This window comes from Lissotriton helveticus, chromosome 6 (assembly GCF_964261635.1).
Source record: "Lissotriton helveticus chromosome 6, aLisHel1.1, whole genome shotgun sequence".
Taxonomy (NCBI): Eukaryota; Metazoa; Chordata; class Amphibia; order Caudata; family Salamandridae; genus Lissotriton; species Lissotriton helveticus.
In genome coordinates, this window is record NC_136067.1 from 1,952,887,800 (window position 1) to 1,952,911,018 (window position 23,219).

Genomic DNA, 23,219 nt, shown 5'->3' on the forward strand with positions numbered 1-23,219 from the left:
GCTCACCCATACCTTTTTGCTGTACTTCAACGCTTGAATGTACCGCAAAATATCCTAAGCATCCTACACACCGTGTATAACACAGCACACTGCAGAGTGAGCATCAATGGTTTCCACGCACAAGAATTTCCCATCAGTGCTGGGGTGCGACAAGGATGTCCCTTGTCCCCAGCGCTCTTTGTCTGTGCTTTAGAGTCTTTCCCGTGCAAGCTACAAAGTGACAAAATCATCAAAGGTGTGTTTGTAGCAGGGGGGGGGGGTTACTCCTGCCAAAACAGTTGCATACATGGATGACGTCACAATCTTATGCACGGATGCACAATCAGTGCGCAGAGCTCTACTGCAGGCTTCACTCTTCCACGAAGCATCAGGTCTCCGCTTAAATGTGGACACATATGTGTGTCTCACTATGGGTCCCTGGGACCGGCTAACTAATCTCCCAGTTCCAGTTACCACTGAACCCACAAAAATACTAGGGGTGCACTTCACTGCTGATACTCATATAGAGAAAAACTGGAAAGAAGAGCAGGAAAAAAAGAAAAAAAGGATCACCTTCTGGAAATTCTGTCTATAGTTTTCCCTCCACAGGCTCGCACATTGCAGAAATGCTCCAAATTGATCTTCTTTTATTTGGGGTTCGAAAATGGAAAAGTTGAGCAGGGAAAAGATGTGCACCATTTGGAAAAATGGATGGAAGAGTATGCCTAATATCGAAGTGTTTCTCTTTTCTAAAGTATTATGCTATGCTGTTTCATGGACTAATGTGGATTCCATGTCTGTACCAAGTTGTTTCACCAAGTATTTCTTGGGAACTATGCTGCGGGGATATGGATTGTTTACCCACTCAAATTTATTGCCATTTGCACTGAATGTACCCCCATATTATAATGGACTTAGCAACTTTCTAACGACTCTGGACTCCAGCTTACTCTCTAGAGCGATATGCTCCCATGTGAAAAAACTGAAACAGGCTTTGGTCGCCAGTGAAAAACCCCAACAAGTGGGTCTCCTGTCAGAGTCTCAGTCCTTGCGTGTCTGGAGAATGGTGGGTCACGGAGATCTCACACACAGCCAGAGGGACTTGGCATGGATGAGCATACACAATTGCCTGCCAGTGAAGGTGTTCCGGCATCACAGAGGATTGGCACCATCTGCGCAATGCCCACGTTCCCGCTGCTGCCACAAAGAAACTGTCTTTCACCTGTTTTGGGGCTGCAGGCAGGCGCAAGCCTTTTGGACTTTGGTAAAGCCATTCCTTCTCCATGTCACAGATATTGCTGTGCTGTATGGACATTCTACCTCCGAGAAACGTCCTCCCACAGCTTGGAGACTTTTGAACTGTGGTAAAGAATCCCTGTGGGGCTCACGGAACTTGTTCCTCCTTTTGCATAAAGAAATCTCTGCCACTGATTGCAGGAACCTCTTCCTTAACAAACTAATGGCTTATGTTTATGTTGACTGAGCACTTTTGGGGGAGGCAGAAGCTGGTGCACTCTGGCATACGGACAAATGGAAGGGGTGGATCACTTAAAACAGGTTTCATGTTTGCTCCTTTCTGATGCATAATACCCTGCCACCGGGTTATAAGGATTGGCACTTATATAGGTTTTTTCTGACACCTGTGAGAAATGTAATTTTGTAACAGGACTTTCATATATTATGAGCATATTGTAGATTGTCTTTTTCATGTATGTGTGCCTTTATATAACTTAAATAAAGATTACAAAAAAATAATAATTTAAAGACAGAGATACTTGTTATTTTACCAAAAATATATGAGGTCTCTCTAGGGAGGGTGAAGTTGTTGCGAATTCGAGGAGTTGCGAATTCAAAGAGTTTTTGTTTAACTTTGTGGAGTTCTACCAACTACTCCAACCCTTATCATTTTCACTATAAACAAGTCGTTGAGTCCTCACAACCACAGCAGCATACTAGTGACCGTATTCCTTTATATACTGCAATCTCGCTTCAACCATGCAGTCCTCAGCATGAAAACACCCTGGGTTCATTCATCTACCCTGAAAGAAATCCACACGTTATTACGAAGATTAAAGTGGAATAAAATTGATACATCATCTTTGGCTGTTTGGAAAACTAATTGGCTGTCAGTTAACAATAACTACATAGGAGAACATATTTTAAACTTGCCATCTATGGCGGTGCCATTTGCTGCTTGGCAGACCATCTAATTTTCAGTCTGCATGTAAAGAAAAGGTGTGCTGCCAATGCCAACCGAATTGTACAAAGATAATACAAAGTAAAAGAACACTGAGGCAGGAACAGCTATTATAGACGACTTGGGGGAGAAGCGTTGCACTGTAAGTGGATTCTAGCTAGAAACATGCACAAGAGAAATATATGGCATTTTAAAAAAACATGAAGAATCTCAATGGTTCTATGTCTGCAGTCTTTTAAAACAAAGTAGGCAATCAGAATTTTGGGTATATATATTAATATACTTGAAGGACACAGCCACGACAGATGAAATGGAGTCTCAAGTCTTACAAAGATTAACCACGTGAAAAAACTGTACAATTATAGCACCGGAACCTGTACAAACAGCTGTTCTCAGGAAGTAGCAGCCATCAAAACACTACTGGAATTAAAGCCAGAGCAAGGCAAACAACCAACGAAGATGTAGATAAACTATAGAACATGCACAGCTGCATGCTAACAACACTAAAGAACATAAAAGTAATGGAGTCCTAGTCATGGATGGTCTACAGCATCAATTATTTAAAGAGGACTATGATTTCTGGTTACTTTACTTACCCTGTTATACCAGTTTTTCACTATCAATGCAATATTCCTGGAAGATTGGAAAGGCTCGCTACTAAAACCAATACATAAAAAAAGGCAACACTTCAGATCCTACCAACTATAGGGTGATAGCTCTGCTGGATATTGAGGCAAAGGCATTCACAAGTCTCCTCTTAAAGGAATTACAACACTGGGTCAGTGATGAAGATATACTTCCGGTGTACCAATCAAGTTTCAGGGCCGGAGCCTTGACATTGGATAACATTTTTGCTCTGGTTCAACTTGTTGAAAGGGCTACCACGCAAGACAGCACCCTCCCTTTGTTTTGTGGACTATACTACGACGTTAAACTGTGACAACAGAAACTTACTCTGGCTTAAACTACAAAACTGGGGGATCCCAAGCACGCTGCTGAACTGAATTATTGTACTCTATTCTAAAACCTGGGTACGTGTTAAACTCACGCAGAGCACAGCAACAAAAAAGGTGTATACGGACCTAGGGCTCAAACAAGGCTGTGTGTTGGCACCCCTACTTTTTAATTTGTATACTGCGGACCTGGATATTAACCTGCTCATGCCAAAAATCGGGCAGACTAGATTGTTTTTAATGTAGTACACAGATGACATGGTCCCAATGGACCACATAAGGATGGACTCCAAATGGCCTTGAGGCATTAGGCATTACGCATCTACAATAATACCCACAAATTAGTAGCCAACAAAGCAAAGGTTGTGATTTTTGGGAGCTATGCAAACAAACAAAAACATAATTGGAATTGAGCAATTTGAAAATTACCGCCACCTCCCAGTATAACTATCTGGGTGTTTGGATTATGAGTAACGGTAAGCACATCTAACACATTTATTCCATATAAGCAAAGGTCAAGGTGGTGACATACGCCATGTGTAAACTTACGGCTAAAATGTACAGACCATCAGCCCCGGACTGGCAATGCCGGGCACCGGGCAATCCCCCGGTCGGCTGCCAGGGGTGGGGGCCGGTTTTTTGGACGGGGGCCGGTTTTGTTGCTGGGTGTGGGTGGGGCCGATTTTTGGGACACGACAGTAGTAGTCACTTACTACTTTACTGCATGCCTGCCTCTCTCCTCGCTCCATGTGGAAAAACGGGTAAAACGCACAACTTAATTAACCTAATACATCGGAGAAAGTGCAGTGCCATTTTAGGGGGTGGGTCGCGTGTGCGCACGTCTCCACGTCTGCGCTGCCTGCTCTTAGTCTCAGTTAACCCCTTTAGGGCTGGGGGTGGGACGGGCGCGGCTTTTGGAGGTGACACATGCGCATTGGGGCTCGGGCAGGACCGTGACGAGAGGCCTTCTCTCACTGCTCCATAACTTAATTATTTCTAGCACCCCCGCCCTGCCTTTCCCAGTGTCCCTGCTGCCGAATGTCTGCCAGTGCCGCCCGCCGCCAGGTGAGTGTGGTTTACATTTTTGCAATCAGATCCCTCCTATGTACTACTCACCGAAGGGAAAGGCTGGTCCATTTTTCGCATTCCAGGCCCCAGGACACTGAATGTCTCTTTCGTGACAATTGGAGAAGCTGTATGCTCCTCCACAGTTTTACCGACTTTTTGCCAGTTCCGATCCAGTTTGGGTCAGGAGTCGATTCTATTTAGTAATTGGGACGTGGCTGCAGGGTTTGTGAAACAAATGATGCAAAATATCTTGGTGATCATGAAAGTACGCATCATGCTTTGAGACAGCGCTGCTGTCTCACTTTCATAAACACTAATAGATTTAAAAAGTCACCCAATAGCAGCGCCGCGCAGTCTCAAAGCATGATGCGCTTTCACAATCGCAAAATATATTTAACAGGCCACACAATCTGCATTGCACTGCGTTTTACTTGCAGAGCACGTCTGTCTTTTTTTTTTCTTTAAAAAAAGCTTTCTACTTGTGGCGTGATTTACGAGTGGGCTTCAGTTGTTCCACTCGCTGCTCCTGGAAAGATAAAGATCACTGCAAATGTTCATGAAAAGACTGTCGTGTGATGTAAGGCATTCTGATACCCTGCATTGGGATGAGTTGTTGCACTTTCCATCCCAATGTAGGATGTCAGAGCACTTTACATAAAAGTACACAAATATTTTAAATACCACTATTTTGCTTTTTCTTTTATAGCACTTTACCACTTCTGTAGTGCTAAAGCGCTATGAAAGAAATAAAACAAAATAGTGGTATTTAAATTGTATTTTGTGTAAATACCAGGAGACCAACAAATCTGAAATTCTTACATTCTCTGGAAGAGAAGACGGAATAAACAAGGAAAATGCCATCACGGAGGCCTCTTGGAAATACTGGGTTGCACTTAGTCCATCAGTGGGAGTTATCTTTACATCATCAAAGCTTTGAACCGTGATTTACAGAGTACTGTTTTTGTTAATGTCAAGGTCAACATTTGAACGAAATTTGGTTGTTAAATATTTCATATTGCCAATTATTATTTCTCATCATATTTGTTCAGTATTTTAGTGTCTACAATTGTTATTCAAGGAATTTTATGCTAATATCCTATTATCATAGCACATTTGATTCATTAATGGGTATGATGTGCTGATGTGCAGGGTGTATCTGAACGTTTCTTTCCTTTTTTCATAATTTCGATTGGTCTTTTTTATGTTTTGTATATCCTTTAGAGTCACATGTGTAATTTAAACTGCATGGTTTGAATGAAGTAGCGTCACTTGCAGTGTTAAAAATTGGTAATCAATGACCGGTTTATTTTGTGCACCATTGAGTTGGTTCAACAGTTATCAAATTAAGCTGTCACAATTGGTTTATGCACATGGGTCGGTTTAACATGGGGGTACATTTTGTTCTGTTCACAGCGTAAAAGTACGTAAATTCCAGAGTTGAATTTCTTTCATTGAGTTTATTTCTAAAACATTTTATGGGTTTTAGGACGGGCAGAGACTTTGAAAGCGTAATTAGTTGAAGTATGTTTTGATGTTGTTTTCAATATATTCACTTTAAGGAAACCTTACTTTACTTCTATGATGTCCCAAACAATTCTTTCTGAATCCACCGCTCATGTATGCCAAACCTCATTTTACTACTGTGATTTCCCTAATCCCTTTCTAGAGACTCGTCCCACCTCCATCTGTCCTTTTACACCTCACAATCCTCCTCTCACTGCTGTGATCTCCTAAATAACACTTTCTAGACTATTCCCTCTCCATCCCTCCATTATCCTATTCAATCAAACAGACTCAAATGTCCACCACTCAAAATAACATATATTTACTGATTTTCTTATACTAACCCACCACTAATCGAAAAGTGCTTTGACGCCTCATCAGGGGTAGTAAGATATCTATCTATCTATCTATCTATCTATCTATCTATCTATCTATCTATCTATCTATCTATCTATCTATCTATCTATCTATCTATCTTTTGTTTCCAATCCATTTCATCTAGGTGTGAGGCTCCCAGCCAGGATACTCCAATAACAAGAGGCTTTATGGCCCCTTAACTTCGGTTTTTGTTATGGGCAACAGTTGTGCGCTGCTTCATGGCTTCTGTCACCCCATTAAAAGACTATTTAAAACAAAATACATAGCAGTATATGGATGCTTCACATTGTATTTCATCATGAGTTTCCTAAGAGGATTTGCTTTTCCATAAGATGTGAATAGGTATTTCTTTTATGCAGCATATGATTTGTACAGTGCATACTGTGAACTGAGTTGCATTCAGGTGATTGAAAAGAAGTTGTGGGTGCATTTTTATGGCAGGACTTGATTGAGAGCTCTGGAGTTGAGGCAGAGTGCCGTGCTAGTTTCGTACAGTGCCTGTCAATGTGTCCTAGAGGTGTCAAGACTACATGCACTCCAAACCTTGGCCTTTCCACATACCACAGAGACTGATGTGTAAGGCCAATAACATGAGCTCTATCCAGGTGAATAAGCACTATTAGGCAGTTTCTATGATTTACCAGAATTAATACAGAGAGAGAGCTTTGGGTTGGCTCACTTCAACCAGTGCTTTTTGTGGGGCGATCATGGTTTGCCATTTCTTTAGACGGACTGTCCATCAAGACCATGGCATGCATATCTAAATTTCAAATCTGTCTTAAGACCCCTCATATGGTGCTGCATGTGTGAAAATGCACTTTCTTTTCACGTTAAGTAAAAGCTTAGAGTAGTATTTGCACTGATTATTTGTTGCTGCACTCGCATGCATGGTCGGATACTTGGTGCACATAGCTTTGGCTGCGGTCCACAGAGACCATACACTGCCGCACACAAAGGAAAAAAGTTAGAGGGAACATTGGTCAGGACCGTTCTACGGTTTTAGCGAGATTCTACCGCTATTTAGGTAAGTACCAAAGTCCCGCTGGTTGCATTGTCAGCCCCCCTTTCTCTGCGGGGCAGTAAGTGCTTCCCACAGTGTGCTGGTGTTTCCAGTGGGCATTCTGTGTCTCCTCTGGGATGCTGAGCCCTGTGGGTCTGCAAGTGCTTCCCACAGTGCACTGGTGCTTCCCCTGGGCATTCTGTGTCTCCTCTGGGATGCTGAGCCCTGTGGGGCAGTAAGTGCTTCCCACAGTGCACTGGTGCTTCCCCAGAGCATTCTGCGTCGCTTCTATACCAGCAAGTTAAAGCTGAAATAGTCCTCTTCAATGTTAAAGGGGAGGAAAGAAGTAATACTTTTCCAGTAAAGGTATCTTTGTCATGATGAAACCAATTGCTATTGGACACTTCTCCAAGTAACCTGCCGGTATCTCGAAAGTGCACCCGAAAAGAACCCCAAATGTGTCCAACTTTCTTTTGAAAGGTCAAAGAGCTAAAATCCTAAACGTGTCTCCGAGTGCCACAGTTGCCACACACGCTACTGCACTGAGCTAGGCGGCCTGAGGAGTTATTTCTTAATGAGCACGATAGAAACCGCGATAGAAAGCAACTGTTTATTCGTGCATGGCCCCTAGTTTCTGGATTTAAATACATCTTAAATGAGGCAGTTTTAAGTAGTTGCCTCTTTAATCAAGATCAAATTAGCCTTAAGTTACATAACATATCCGTTTCCCCATAACTGGGACTCAATGAGCAAATAAAACCTTTTATTCCAGAGCTATTTCTTAAGGTGCCCGTGTGCTCTGTATAGAACTCCGCTCTCTCCTGAATGAGGAAATGTAAATGTATTTACATAATAAAGCCAATGCTTATTTCATCGAATAATATGACACATAATTTGAGATTCCATGCAGCATAAATAATTCAAACTCTCCTAGTAATCTTCCAGGCGCTTCAGATAGCAACTCATTTTACTTGCTGTGCGCTCAGTAGCTAGTTAACATTTTTTATTGTTTCTACACCTAGAATAACCACACAGAAGCAAGAGCGACTGGAATAACACGCAATATTCAGATTGTTTCAGAGTACTGGTGCTGCACAGCAGTATCTAAAGGGGAGGGATGGAGGGACCGCATATGCCACTTCTATACGCTGCATCTTTTTAAGCGGTTGTACATGTTGATGCAGCACATTGATTGATTCAACAAGATAATCTGTGATCTGCCCCGAAACAGTGGCTTCTATTTCCGCACTGTTGTTTATCTCATCAGTACTGCTACCTCGCTGAGGCCGGCAGTCAAATATGTAATCAAACAAATACGCGAAATCTTCAGCAATTTTACACTGACTCACTCCAAAATGGTATAAATAAACCATCATGATGCAGTAAGGAGAGCCTGAGGCCAGACCACATCCATCACTTAAGAGGCATTGATTGTACCGTACAGTAGCAGAAAAACCACAGCCTTGTAGAAATAACACCGGCCTTCCGCGTTGTAGTTTCTACCTAACTTTTCAAAACGTTCCCATTACAGTTTGCATTGCATTGCCTGCTCAACAATCTTGTTGCTATCTCTGAATAATTGTAATACTGATCTGTTGAGAATGGGACCATATTTACCGTACCACAGTAAATGCCCACCACTGCGACCCCCCCACACACAAGATCACTGAATTGTACTGATAATGTATGTTATGGTTACAAGGCCAGTGTTGTATCTAAAACCCAGTGACGCCATTAAAGCCAGGAAATGCTGGGGAGAAGGGAAAGGAAAGGGGTGAATAATTGAAATTTGGGAGGAGACAGTATAGAGAGATGACAAGAAAGATGTCCTGTTCACTCATAAGCTTGATAAAGGATCCATGTTGCCCTTTAGGAGCAGGTCCAGGTACACCATTGTACAGTAACCCAGGTCTGTGAGGTGCATCACTCATAGATATATCTGGCAAGAGAGTTCTCAAAATGCATTTGTGAGAAAATTCACGCAGGGGCCCTACTGCTTCTCAAACTGTTGCAGCTGGTGGTTTACTGTAACTGAGATCTTCTCCATGATCAGGGTGTGGTACAGCTTTGAAGCCAGTCGATATCTTCCGGCATGTCGCCCATACCCCAATGACCGTTCACTGTTTGCATGTGAATTACAGATGAGCACGTTGTAGATGTTGAAACAGCTGGGCGGAAAAGGAGAAGCTACAGAAAAAGTCCCAGCGCCATTAGCACATGTAAAATGTTTTTTAGATACATATTGTTCATACTGACTGCTGAGACATGGTTAGATAAGTCTCTGTCGGCCTCAGATTCCTCTAAATTAAAATCCGGTTTCATCTGCTTTATTGCATTAAAAAAGGCCATTTTTATTGGCTCTTAGGGCTCAGTGCATTTTACTACCACTAACCAGTGCTAAAGTGCTTGCTCTCTTTCCTTTCAAACATGGTAAAATTGTCTTACACCAAATTAGCAATTTTAAATTACTTGTAAGTCCCTAGAAATGTGGTTCTACATGTACCCAGGGACTGTACATTAAATGTTGTTAGTGGACCTGCAACACTTACTGTGCCACCCACTTAAGTAGGCTATTTAAAGATGTGTCATGTCAAGGCCAGGGCTTTGTGTTAATTTTTCAAACTTTCTGGCTAGGGTGACATTTCCATGCCTTCTGTCAGCCTGGGTGCTTATTTGTGACGTTCCCATGCTTTCAGGCCAGGGTGCTTAATTATGTGTGCTATTTCCATAGTTGCTGGCCTCAGTGACCTGGAGCTGGAGGCTCATGTGTGACATTTCCATGCTTACGGCCTGGGTGCTTATATGTGACGTTTACATGCTTACAGGCCTGGTGGTGTGACCAGGCCTGGGTCAGTGCCTTGGTGCTTATGTGTGACATTTCCACAGTTTCTGGCCTCCGTCAGTGGCCTGTGTGCTCATATGCGACATCACATCAGTGCTTAATTTGTGACAACATGAGTGACAATTTACTATGCTTTAAAAGTTAATACAATCTAATATATAATGAAAAATGTGTTGAAAAATGCTTTGTTTTGGCCTTTCTGTCTCTCAAATTTTCTTGGGGGGGGGGACAAGTTCAACCCCCAAACTCCCTCTAGTTGTGGTTGCTCACTGTGCTTGCTCGCTACACACCATGTGGGGGTTGGTCTCACTTTTACTTTGCTCTCTCTGATTCACTACTTGTGTCTATTTTTGATGCTCTGAAAGGATGTCTATGGGTACATTTGACTGGGTGGCCAACCTGGTGCTCTTTAAGGTCATCATCTACTATTTACTGTACTTTGAAAGTTGATTCAATTGAATATGTAATGAAAAATGTGCTGTAAAAGGCACCCTTTTGGTCTGTTGTTTTCCAAAATTTTCTTGGGGGGAGAACCCCCCCAAACCCCCCTAGTAGCGGTCGAGCTCGCTCGCTACCCACCGGACGGGGGCTGGTTTTCAGAAATTTGCCAGGGCTGCTTTCAGTTCCCAGTCCGGCCCTGCAGACCATCCACTTAGGAAATCCAAAAGGTAATAAAAGCTAAGCTACTGCCGTCAATTTCTCACGGCAGTTAGTCTTTCCTGGAGCATTGGTAAATACCATGGAGACTGCCCATTGCCATGCTTTTAAATGGATTTTCCAAATTCCTGCCCATGCCCCGGATGCCAATCTTATAAAAATTGAGCGTCTTTCATCCGATACTCTTGCGGAATTAGCGCGGCTTCTCCTAATACTATGAAAGAAATCTTGAAGGAATTTTAAACATAAGGCAAAAATCATTGGTCGGACTTCTATTTGACTGGCAGCACTAAATTAAACCTTGATTTGGCAAACTGGAGAACTTTTTTCCATCAGCCTTGAATACTAAATACAGTGCTAAGGTAACAAGTAAAACTTTTATCAAGGCAAGAATATGTGGGCTTAATGGAAACCTCCTAAAGTAACATTCAGGTTATAATCAGCTCCTACTGGGATCATTTAAAGCCAGCCTTATCTAAATTGTGTACTGAATAAATCAATTTTAAAACAGATCCTGTTAATTAGACTTATGGTCCTGCCAATAAAAGACATACATGTCAGCTGGAAATCCCTTGTGACAGTTACCTCTTGCAGACCGTGCCACCAATATGAGGAATCTTTGGCCCACCTTGTCTGTATTTGCCCAAATCTGATGTAGACACTCTGCACTTTATTAAAACCACTTTTTTTAAAGTACAGAACTCGTGCTTGTATAGAAGCAATGGAACTCCTTTTTAATCTGGAAATTCCAGTGGAACTGACAAGGCTAGCAGAATTTGCACGACAACTCCAAAGGCTTCTAAATGAAAGTTAAGCCTGGGCTAAGCCAATTTTGATAAAATCCAACTATTGTTTTAAGGTGGTACATATTTCCACAATCTTATTGGTTTCATCCTTGCTATTTTTATAATTGTATTAATCTGAAACAAATCAAACGAAATAAATGATATGTCGATGTTTTAATGGAATAACAAAGAAGGTTTTGAAAGTATATATTATGTATGGCTTTTGTAACAATTTTTATTAATTGAAACAAATAAAAAAAAAATCACAAATCAGAAGAAAAAAAAACAGTTTGGTTTCCGTTGTTAAAATTGCAACTGTAATTATGCTCTGTGACCTACCTTTCACATTGGCTGTTGGCTCTGGCTGCAGGTATTATGACATAAAATTCAACTGTAATAAGTTATTACCATTGAGCAGCTACATCATTTCATTATTACAGGTGACTAGAGATGTTACAACTTGGGTGTAATAATGAAGTTAGAGATGGGTTTTTATATAGGGTTAGCAGACTCCCATGTATTTTAGAGTTCTAACTACTCCTTTTCTTTGATAACCAGTTTAATCCATGTCTGTTTGTTTTCAGGAAGCATTAAAGGTGGCGCAGGAGGCAAAGCAACAACTAAACGAGACACAGAATGTGTGCAATGAAACAATGCTGGCATTGTGGGAAGAGTGCAAGCCCTGCCTGAAGCAGACGTGCATCAGGTTCTACTCCAAGACCTGCAGTAGTGGAGCCGGCCTCGTTGGTCGACAGGTCAGTTCTCTGATATAGTCTCATATAAGCAGTAGTCCTTTTCTCACCACCTCATAGCTTAGCGTGGTCATCTTGAGCTGCAGAAAGCACCTACGTCTTCTTGAGCCAAGGATGACAAAGAGATAGCATTCTTACAATCTTTTTTTTAATGAATCACTTTATTTTTGTTTATGTATTGTAACTAGTACACTGATAAGGTTAAACATCCGTAACATATACATTTACACCTTCATGCTCAGTTTTGTTCCTGTTGTTCAACAGTATAGTCACCCCTTAAGTTTAACATTTTACCTGGATTCCCCTCACCCTGCACCCACATGTGGCACGTCATTGTTATTTATGTATATTAGTCTGCCCCCAAGTCCTTAGGTTATGTTTATTAGCTGTCTGCCTCACCCTCCCCATATGCCACCCATATTGATAAGATTTTCTGATGTTTCTGAAGGCGTCCTCCGGCCTCATAAATAAAAGGATGAACACCTATTCAGACGCCCCCTCTCCATTTCATAATGCTGGGTGAGTCTCCTTTCTCCAGTTCTGGGCAATGTATTTTACCCAGGACCAGTCCTAGTCTCAACAAGATCTTCTTGGTGCGTGAGAATCCCTCAACCTCCAAGATATTCAAAACGGTTATCTTGGGGTTGATTTCAACTGAGCAGACAAAGCCTGCTTGGAATGTACTGATTATTCCCTTACACGATGTTCTGATTGGTCTACTTGACCAGACTGTCTGGAGAAGGTATCCCCCACTACAATCTGGCTCTTGAGACATTTGGGGTGTGGACTACGTTGCAAGCTCCAGAGTCTCTCCAGTTCTGTGATAAGATGGTTATCCTCATCCCTACAACACAGATCTCAGAGTCCTGATCTACACACCCTATCCTACCAGACGCCAATCACAATTGTCATACCGCGATGTTCACCGCTTTTCCCACACCCTGTTGAACCTGTACATGGAACACCCGACCAAAATCCTCAAACTTTACAACATCTGCCATGTGTATGCCGATGATACGCAACTTTTCATGAAAATTGCCTCATCTGAAGACATTGAAACCCTCGATAACCGCTTAACAAAAACACATTGGCTGCCTTGTAACCACCTCAAACGTAAGGCACTCAAAACCGAATTCCTCTTAATCTCTTCACTCAATATCACTTAGAACATCAAAGATTGGCTCCCATATCTTACAGCCTTGAACTGTACCCCACATATCATCGCATCAGCAAACTCATTAGGAATTATACTGGGCAAAAACCTCTCCATGCAGAACCACATCAGCGCCTCAGCAGAGGGGCCAATAAACAATTTTACGCACTAAGTAAACTAAACCCTTTCCATCCCACTGTAGATCACAAAACAGTGGTTCAAGCACTTGTGATCGCCAAGCTTGCATATGGGACTGCTACCCTGTTGGCCTACCAAAAATAAAACGTGCACCTCTCAAGGCTACCCTTAATGTGGTGGCTTGGGTCATCAGGGGCTCGAAAAAGTGATCATATCACCCCTGTCCTCCAAAAATTGAACTAGCTACCATATGAGGCAAGGATTCATCTCAAACTTGCTTGCATGATCAATAAAGTTCTTCACCACCACAACACCCCCTGCTAGCTGGTCCAGAAACTGGTTCTATCAGGTGGGAACATATCTTCTTGTAGCAGAAGCTCTCTTCTGCTGAAACCCCAAAAATTCAACAAAAAGAGAAACCACTAGCGAGCCTTCTCCAGAATTGTCCTTAAAATCTGGGGCTCTCTTCCGCCGGAGACCAGGACCGACCCTCCAATAACCCTCTTCAAAAAAGAAGTAAAATGTTAGTGAATAGTTTCCTTCCTTTCTGATGCAATTTCTCTTAACCTTACCGCTGTGAATACAGTTGATCCGGGTAACTTCTCCACTTTTGCTTCCCATGCGTGGCATTCTATAGTTTATCTTTATAACCTTACCAATTATGATCCTCGCCGATCTTCCTTTCATAACAACTTACATGTATACTGCATTACAATGCCAGTTATCCGAAATACTTTTGCTTGTGTTATCACCCTCAGATTTTATGTATTCCCTTTGTGTGCGTCCTGTTAGTTTACCATTGTACAGCGCTCTGATACCAGAAATGGTCTTGTTCGTGCTTTATAAAAATTCTTACATAAAAATAAAAGGGCACATGCATCAAGGTAATCCTTGCGATTACCAAATAGCGAATTTTAAGGATTCGTATTTGGTAATCGCCAATGCCTATGCATGAAGGATTCGCAAATATTTTTGCAAATCCTTAACATTCCCTGATAGCAAATCGCGAATTGTGATTCACTATTGGGGAATGCATTTGCAATTTGCGATTACCAAATTGGTAATCGCATATTACGACTGCAATTGCAAGGGTGCTAGAGGGCATAAGGCCCCCTAATGCACCCCCAAAAAAGGTAAGTGTGTACATGTGGCGATCACAAATGCCCTAAGGGCATGAGTGTGCGCCACATGGCACTTTGAAAAATGCACTTTTGTGCATTTTTCAAAGGATTCACAAATTACCATCAACTTGAAATTGATGGTAATTTGCGATTCCCAAATGCAAAGTCACATTTCGGAAATGCTACCTGCATAGCATTTAGGGAATCACAAATTGCGATTCCCTAAATGGATTTGTAAATTAGGTAATTGTGATTCCCTATTTTGCAAATACAATACCTTTGATGCATCGGAAAAGGCATTTTACTGGTTGCAGACGGGCCGATTCTGTGAATCGGCCTGTTTGTGACCGGTAAAATTATTGCTGCATGTGCCCCAAAATAAATAATTCCACTCCCCTTCAAGTGTTTTATTTTTCCCTAGAGCAAATTGATCTGCTGTGTAGTGGACGAGTATCCTGACCCATGGAGAGCCTACTCAGTCTTAAATCAGGCCGCTCCTCCACCCATACTTATGTTTCCTTTGGAGTGTCAAAGAAAAGGGCATAAAATTATAAAATAACCTTGAGCTTGGCCAGCGACATCAACATGTAGTGCATGCTCATAGCTTTCAACTTCTTTTTAATATCATTAAATGATTTCCGTTGTCTTTGGACATTTCTTGAATCGTCAGTAAATATCATGCTTCGCTTAAACTAGTGCTTAGTTGTGACCTTCTCTCTTCCTGCAATCAAAATCTCACCCTTTGCCTTATAATGGAGGAAGCCAGCTATTATAGACCATGGCACGGGTTCAGGAGGGAGTTTCTGCATACGTTCTCTGTGAACACATTCAGTAATTAAGCATTTCTGAAGTCTTGTCTGCGCAGCAAGACGTGGACTCCCATTTTGCCTATTTTTCCTCCACAGCTTCCTTAGAAGAGTGATCAGATGCAATGCAGGATGCTTGAGGAGGTATTAAGAGTTTATCAGGTGCAGCAGCAGTCTCGCCAGAAGTGGGAGTCTATATATTGTTGAACGAGGAGCTTGGCAGGACAAATGTATACAATCTTCCTTACCTGGAGCTTGATTACTGATTATTTTTTTAACTTAACCACTATTAAGTGGGTCATCAGCAGCACGCCAGAGGCCTTTTGTGTGACCTTATAGGTGTTTTCTGCTCCTTTCTGACCCAGAGGTTGAGTATTCTTGGCCGTCTCCACTGAAGTTGTTTGTTTGCAGACCCATCAGCTCACAACTTCATTTTTAGGACCAATCTTCTCAAGGCATTAGAAATGGAATCTCCTGTTGGCCGAGGTTTGCACCCTGTCCAAGTAGGGATCTGCACTCTAGTTAGGGTGAATCAGATACATAAACTAAAGTAACCTGTGCACACCATCTGGTAGCTTGGGACAGAGCAGTCAGGCTTCCCTTATGAGGCAAAGTGTAAAGTATTTATGTAACACTTAAATTACAGTAACTCAATGAAAACACCCCAAAAAGACTCCACCCAGGAGAATATTTAGCTGAGTAAAACAAGGCCAAAATTAAAAAAATCCAGTCATTAGTAGTTGAGATATGAATTTTTAAAGAATAAATGTAAAAGCAGTACTTAAGTGTGGAAGACCGGGGGTCCCTACCTCTTCGGAAGAACGTTGTAGTCGGGGGGGCCAAACCCCCACTCCGGGAGGAACAGCGTCCCTTGGTCACCGGACATCCTCTCTTCACCCACAGGATCCGCTAAGCCCCAAGGACACGGAAACAGAACAGCAGGAACCCGGAAGCGGAACTCCTGTCGACGAACCCGTCCCATCCGGAACCGGAAGCACGTCCACTGAGGTCCGCCGGGAACACAGAAAAGACGGCAGGAACGGGGAAACATCGTTCAGCCCAGCGGACTCGTGGCAGGAGACAGCGAACGGCGCGGAACCCCCGACGGAGAGCAGAAGGAAGGAGGAGATCGGAGAAGAGGACGAGGAAGAAGACCTGTGGACGGAGGATTGGTGGCGACCTCCGGAGGTGGCTGGAGAGCGGCCGTAACTCGGATGAGAGTTACGGCGGGGCACGTGAGTACATTCTATCCTTCTCCGTGTCCCATAGTGTAAATATTGTGATTGCTTGTACCATACTGTATATAGAGCCTCACGAGCACCCTGCACTCGCCTTAGCCTTTAAGAAACGTATCACGAGCACTGTAATTACCTCCCTCGCACTCACCCCGGACACCCCCCTCGCACTCCCCTCCTGCTTGCGGATTGGTCTTGTCCCTACCTACCCTTCCCACCTTCCCCACTTTCATGACCTGGCCCCTCACTTCCCGGTGACGGTGGTAGTACTCAGCAGTCCTTACTGGACGGGACTAACCCCTGTACTCTCTCTTACTTATCTCCGAGGAGACCCATCAACCGGCCGTACCCCGATGACATCAGCCCCGCAGAGGACCACAACCCGGAGATTCCCACAACAACCACACCCTCCCGGCTGGGTGCTTCTCGGCGGCGCTTCTTCCCTGGAAAACTCTTTGAACCCAGACATTGTGTACAATATCATTCGAATAAATCCTTGAACATAGCTCATTACATTCGGCCTCCCAGCCTGTTATTCCGGTCCGCCCAGCCCACAGTCTCACAGGTGGTGTCAGAAGTGGGATCCGCCGGAAGCATGGAGGCCGCTGTCAAACACCTAGCAGAGAGTCAAGAGCAGCTTGGCAAAATGATGGAACGCTTCCTGAAAACCGCGGAAGACGATCGGGGTCAACTCCATGACGTCCTTAAGGGACAGGGGACCGCTCAGGACCAAGCCCTAGAAAAACTGACCACGGTCATGGGACAACAAAGACCCACTACCTCCCTCCCGTCAGTCGTCCTCCAAAAATATGTCCCGGGTGAAGACCCAGATTATTTTTTTACAAATTTCGAGCGCCTAGCTCAGGCAGCAGCGTGGCCTGCGGATCGCTGGGGCCACTATCTGGGGCCTCTCTTGACTGGGGAACTACAGGCTGCGTTTCAACAGGCCAATGTCCAGGGCCTGACTCCATACCAAGACATAAAGACATGTATACTAGAGAGGCTGGGAATCGATGACGAAACGTATAGGGTTCGTCTGCGACAGGCCAAAGAGGGACCCCAAGAAACGCCCCGGGCTCTCTCGTTCCGGATACAAGACCTGGCAAACAGATGGTTGAAGCCTGACACAGCTACCAAAGAGGACATCCTCTCTAAAATATACCTGGAGCAATACCTGGCGTCTCTCCATCCGGCCACCCAAAAATGGGTGAGACAACACGCCCGCCTAACCCTAGACAGTGCGGTGGAGATAGCCAGTGCCTATAGCAGAGCCCAGGAGTTACAACGGGTCAAAGAGGAACCACATCCACGGATTCCCCATGGCAGCCACGCACGTCCACAAAGACCTCCTCCCACGGCCAGAAGACCTGATCCTACTCCCCTGATGCCCTACCCCGTCATGCCCCGGCCTAACCCACCCGGTCCTCAGTGCTATCACTGCGGAGGGTATGGCCACATAGCCCGCGTGTGTCCCCAAAGAGAGGAGCCCATGGACATCGGGATGGCCCGGAACTATGTGTGTCTCACCGACGAAGTCAGCCCTCCGCCGTTCCGCTGCCCAGTGAGAATTGAGGGACACCGGCTGATGGCATTGGCCGACACGGGTTGTAGGCATAGCGTCCTCCGACCCCAGGAACTACCCCATCCTATCGGACCACCAACTGGAACGGTCGCTATCAAATGTGTACATGGAGACACCCGGAGTTATCCGACGGCCCAAGTACGGGTACAACAACAGGCCGAGGAAGGTAGAATGTTAACCGTCAGTTTGGTCCCTAACCTCCCTGAACAACTCATATTAGGCAGTGACTACAGTGGTCTTCCCCGCCTCCTGAAAGACACTACGGACTCCCTAAAGAGGTGGTGGGCGGAGGCCCCGTTTCCCCAGGGTACTCCATCAGCAGACTCTCCTTCAAAGCCTGGAAAATCCAAGAAGCAAAAGAAAAGAGAGAAAAGGACCTTCACTGGGGCTTTTCCTGCTCAGGTTGATGTTCACCCGTGGGAAACCGACCGCGAGTTCCGCGCCACCCAGCAAGAGGACCCCGTGCTGCAAGAAGCCTGGAATCACGCTCTGGACAATGAGGACCCCCTGCATGTAGGTCCTTATTTTTTTCGTAAGAATGGTCTTCTCTACAGAAAAGGGGGGCCACAGCTCCCAGCCCAGTTGGTCATCCCGGGATTGTTTCGGGATAAAGTTCTAAATCTGGCCCACAGTCACCTGCTGGGTGGGCACTTCAGTGATGAAAAAACGGGGCAAACAATCCTTGCACGATTCTACTGGCCGGGCGTACATGGTCAAATAAAGCAATACTGCAGGGAGTGCCCGGTCTGCCAGAAAAATAGCCGATATCGGCCCCCCCGAGTCCCGCTCCAGCCCCTTCCTCTTATTGATGTGCCGTTCTCCCGAGTAGGGATGGACCTGATAGGACCCCTGTTGCCCTCCAGGACGGGGTGTAGATATGCCCTGGTGTTGGTGGACTATGCCACCAGGTTCCCGGAAGCCGTCCCCTTGAAACAGCCCACTACCCAAAACATCGCCAAGGCCCTTATCTCCATCTTCAGTAGGGTAGGGTTCCCTCGGGAGATCTTAACAGATCAGGGTACGCCTTTTGTGTCCTCCCTCATGCGTCAGGTCTGTGCACATCTGGGTATTAAACAGATCAGGACCTCGGCGTATCACCCCCAGACAGATGGGTTGGTAGAGCGCTATAACGCCACCCTAAAGACCACCCTCAAAAAGCTGCTAGGCCTTGAGAGTAAAAGGTGGGAAGAGATGCTTCCTCTTGCCCTCTTTGCGATCCGGTGTCAGGTACAGAGTAGCACCGGATATTCCCCATACGAGTTGTTATATGGCCGAGCCCCTAGGACTCTGTTAGACATGGCCCGCGAGGCATGGGAAGCCGAGCCTGATCGAACCCGTCCTCTCCCTGAATATGTCGACAATCTCCGAACCCACTTAACCCAAATCCGAGAAATAGTGAGACAAAACATGGTAGCCGCTCAGGTCTCCCAGAAGCGACAGTACAACAAAGGAACCAAGGCCCGTTCATTTAACCCTGGAGACCTGGTTTTGTTGCTTCTACCCTCCTCCGACCATAAGCTGTTGGGACAATGGCAGGGCCCCTTCCCTATCCTAAGACAGGTGACTCCCGTCACATACGAACTCGATATCGATACCACCCGAGGGGTCACCCAAATATACCATGTTAATTTGTTGAAGCAGTGGGTAGGACCCGTCCCTGTTCTAACCACCACACCCTCTCTCCCCTTTGAGGGCTGTATTGATCCGGACCTCCCGGAAAGGAACAAACAGGACCTTAGACAAGCCTTATCCTCTGTGCAAGAAGTATTCTCCTCCCTGCCCGGGCACTCCACCATTGTGGAGCACGCCATTCACACCGAAGCAGGGAAAATAGTGCGACAGAGACCCTACCGGATCCCTGAAGCACGAAGGGCGGTCATACAAGAAGAAACGACCCAGATGCTGAGGATGGGTATAATCGAACCGTCCAGCAGGAGTTGGAATTCCCCAATCGTTCTAGTACCCAAACCAGATGGCTCAACTCGTTTCTGCATCGACTTCAGGGAGGTGAATAAAATCTCTGCCTTTGATTCCTATCCCCTTCCTCGCGTAGACGAGATGGTAGAGCGCATCGGTAAAGCCAAATATATCAGTACCCTTGACTTGTGCAAGGGGTACTGGCAGATCCCTTTAAAACCCGAAGACCGACCGAAAACGGCGTTTTCAACCCCTGAGGGTTTATTCCAGTTCAGAGTGATGCCCTTCGGGCTCCATGGGGCCCCGGCAACATTCCAAAGGGCCATGAACCTGGTCTTACGACCCCATGCCGGCTATGCCGGGGCATATCTAGATGACATTGTCATATATAGTGACAGCTGGGAACAACACCTACACCATTTGCAGACAGTAGTACACGCCCTTGGTAAACACGGTTTTACCATCAACCCTGCCAAAACCACCTTGGCGGCCCAAAGTGTAAAGTATCTGGGTTATCTGTTGGGAGAAGGGGTCATCCGCCCTCAAAACAATAAGATCCAGGCTATTCACTCCATACCCTTCCCTCATACCAAGAGAGAACTGCGAGCCTTTCTCGGGTTGCTGGGGTATTACAGGAGGTTCATACCCAACTTTTCCCAAATAGCCGCTCCCTTGACCGACCTGTTGAGAAAAGCCGCCAGAACAGAAGAGAAGTTACAGCAACCCACTCCCCAGCTGCTTCAAGCCTTTGGCCTCCTCAAGCAGTCCCTGTTGTCCGAACCCGTGTTAATCAGTCCTGACTACTCCCGTCCTTTCATCCTGCAGACAGACGCCTCCGATCAGGGTCTGGGGGCCGTCCTGTCCCAGCAAGATGACAAAGGGGTCGAAAAACCGATACTGTACCTCAGCCGAAAGCTCTTCCCACGAGAGCAGAACTATGCGGTTGTGGAAAAAGAGGCTCTAGCCATTAAATGGGCCGTGGATAGTCTCCGGTACTATCTGGAGGGCAGGGAGTTCCTCTTGTATACAGATCACGCCCCGCTGGAGTGGATGGCCCGTAACCGGGGCCACAACGACCGGGTACTTAGGTGGTTCTTGTCTCTACAGCCTTTTCGATTCAGGACATTACACCGGAAGGGACTAGACCAGGGCAATGCGGATTACCTTTCCCGTTTTCCAGTTACGGCCAACCCTACTAGTAAGACAGCTAGGGAAAGGGGATGTGGAAGACCGGGGGTCCCTACCTCTTCGGAAGAACGTTGTAGTCGGGGGGGCCAAACCCCCACTCCGGGAGGAACAGCGTCCCTTGGTCACCGGACATCCTCTCTTCACCCACAGGATCCGCTAAGCCCCAAGGACACGGAAACAGAACAGCAGGAACCCGGAAGCGGAACTCCTGTCGACGAACCCGTCCCATCCGGAACCGGAAGCACGTCCACTGAGGTCCGCCGGGAACACAGAAAAGACGGCAGGAACGGGGAAACATCGTTCAGCCCAGCGGACTCGTGGCAGGAGACAGCGAACGGCGCGGAACCCCCGACGGAGAGAAGAAGGAAGGAGGAGATCGGAGAAGAGGACGAGGAAGAAGACCTGTGGACGGAGGATTGGTGGCGACCTCCGGAGGTGGCTGGAGAGCGGCCGTAACTCGGATGAGAGTTACGGCGGGGCACGTGAGTACATTCTATCCTTCTCCGTGTCCCATAGTGTAAATATTGTGATTGCTTGTACCATACTGTATATAGAGCCTCACGAGCACCCTGCACTCGCCTTAGCCTTTAAGAAACGTATCACGAGCACTGTAATTACCTCCCTCGCACTCACCCCGGACACCCCCCTCGCACTCCCCTCCTGCTTGCGGATTGGTCTTGTCCCTACCTACCCTTCCCACCTTCCCCACTTTCATGACCTGGCCCCTCACTTCCCGGTGACGGTGGTAGTACTCAGCAGTCCTTACTGGACGGGACTAACCCCTGTACTCTCTCTTACTTATCTCCGAGGAGACCCATCAACCGGCCGTACCCCGATGACATCAGCCCCGCAGAGGACCACAACCCGGAGATTCCCACAACAACCACACCCTCCCGGCTGGGTGCTTCTCGGCGGCGCTTCTTCCCTGGAAAACTCTTTGAACCCAGACATTGTGTACAATATCATTCGAATAAATCCTTGAACATAGCTCATTACATTCGGCCTCCCAGCCTGTTATTCCGGTCCGCCCAGCCCACAGTCTCACATTAAGTCAATAATCCTAAAGGCTACTTGAGGTCGCTCTAAATTGGGGTAAATCTGAAAAGTCAAGCCGATCGCGATGGAGTGGGGGGTCGGATACAGTTCCAAACAGGTCCTGCTGAAGTTTTACCTTCTCAAGCTGAGCGAGGAGTCTCGTTCGCGAGAGAGAAGTTCACTGGGCTGTATGACAAGCATCACTGGTGATGGTCCGCAGAGGGTGAAGAGCAGCTAGGCGTTGCGGACAGACAGGCTGTGGGCTCGAGGTCATTAGCCTGATGCTGAGTGCAAAGAGATGAACTTGCACCCGCTTACCTTGACCCTTCGTGGGTTCATTCGCAAAGAGCACAAAAGCTTGATTTAAAGAGCTGTGGTGCAGGTCAACCCACTTCTGAGACCCTAGAACTGGAGGGGCACCATAGGAAAGGGCAGAGTTTGCATATGGCAGAGTCCAGCAGTACCAGAAGTAGAGGGAGGAAGTCTTTTCTGTCCCTGAGACTTCTAGAACAGGAGGCAAGCCAGAAAGTCATCGGAGTCACTCTGGGTTCAAGTGGATGGGTCAAGTCCTCAGTCCTCATTTGGGCAAGATCAGCAGGCAGCAGGTCAGCTCTGCAGAGAAAAGAAGCAGTTCCCTGGAACAGTCCTTACAGTATAGCAGCCTTCACTCCAGCAGAGTTCTTTCTCAAGTCCAGTAGCATACTCCAGTAGTGCACTGATTTGGTAGGGACAAAGCCCTGGTACTTATACTACAGAAGTCCCTTTGAAGGGGGGACTTCAAAGGGGTTATCTGAATGTGCACAAGAATCTCTTTCAGCCCAGCCCTGGCACCAAACTACCAGTATGGGGTAAAACAGCCTTTTGTGTGAGGGCAGGAAACAACCTATTTAGATGTAAATGTGAACCACCTCTCCCTGCCCAGGAAGACTA

At 45.8% G+C, this 23,219-nt stretch overlaps 1 protein-coding gene across 2 annotated transcripts in view; it reads left to right on the forward strand.

Moving 5' to 3' along the window:
- Positions 1–23,219, forward strand: part of CLU (clusterin) — a 210,684-nt gene that overhangs the window by 103,008 nt on the left and 84,457 nt on the right. For both annotated transcript variants that reach the window (XM_078649963.1, XM_078649961.1), the window contains exon 4: positions 11,947–12,117. In XM_078649963.1, coding sequence (XP_078506089.1) covers positions 11,947–12,117 — 171 coding nt within the window. The remainder of the gene's footprint in view (positions 1–11,946; positions 12,118–23,219) is intronic.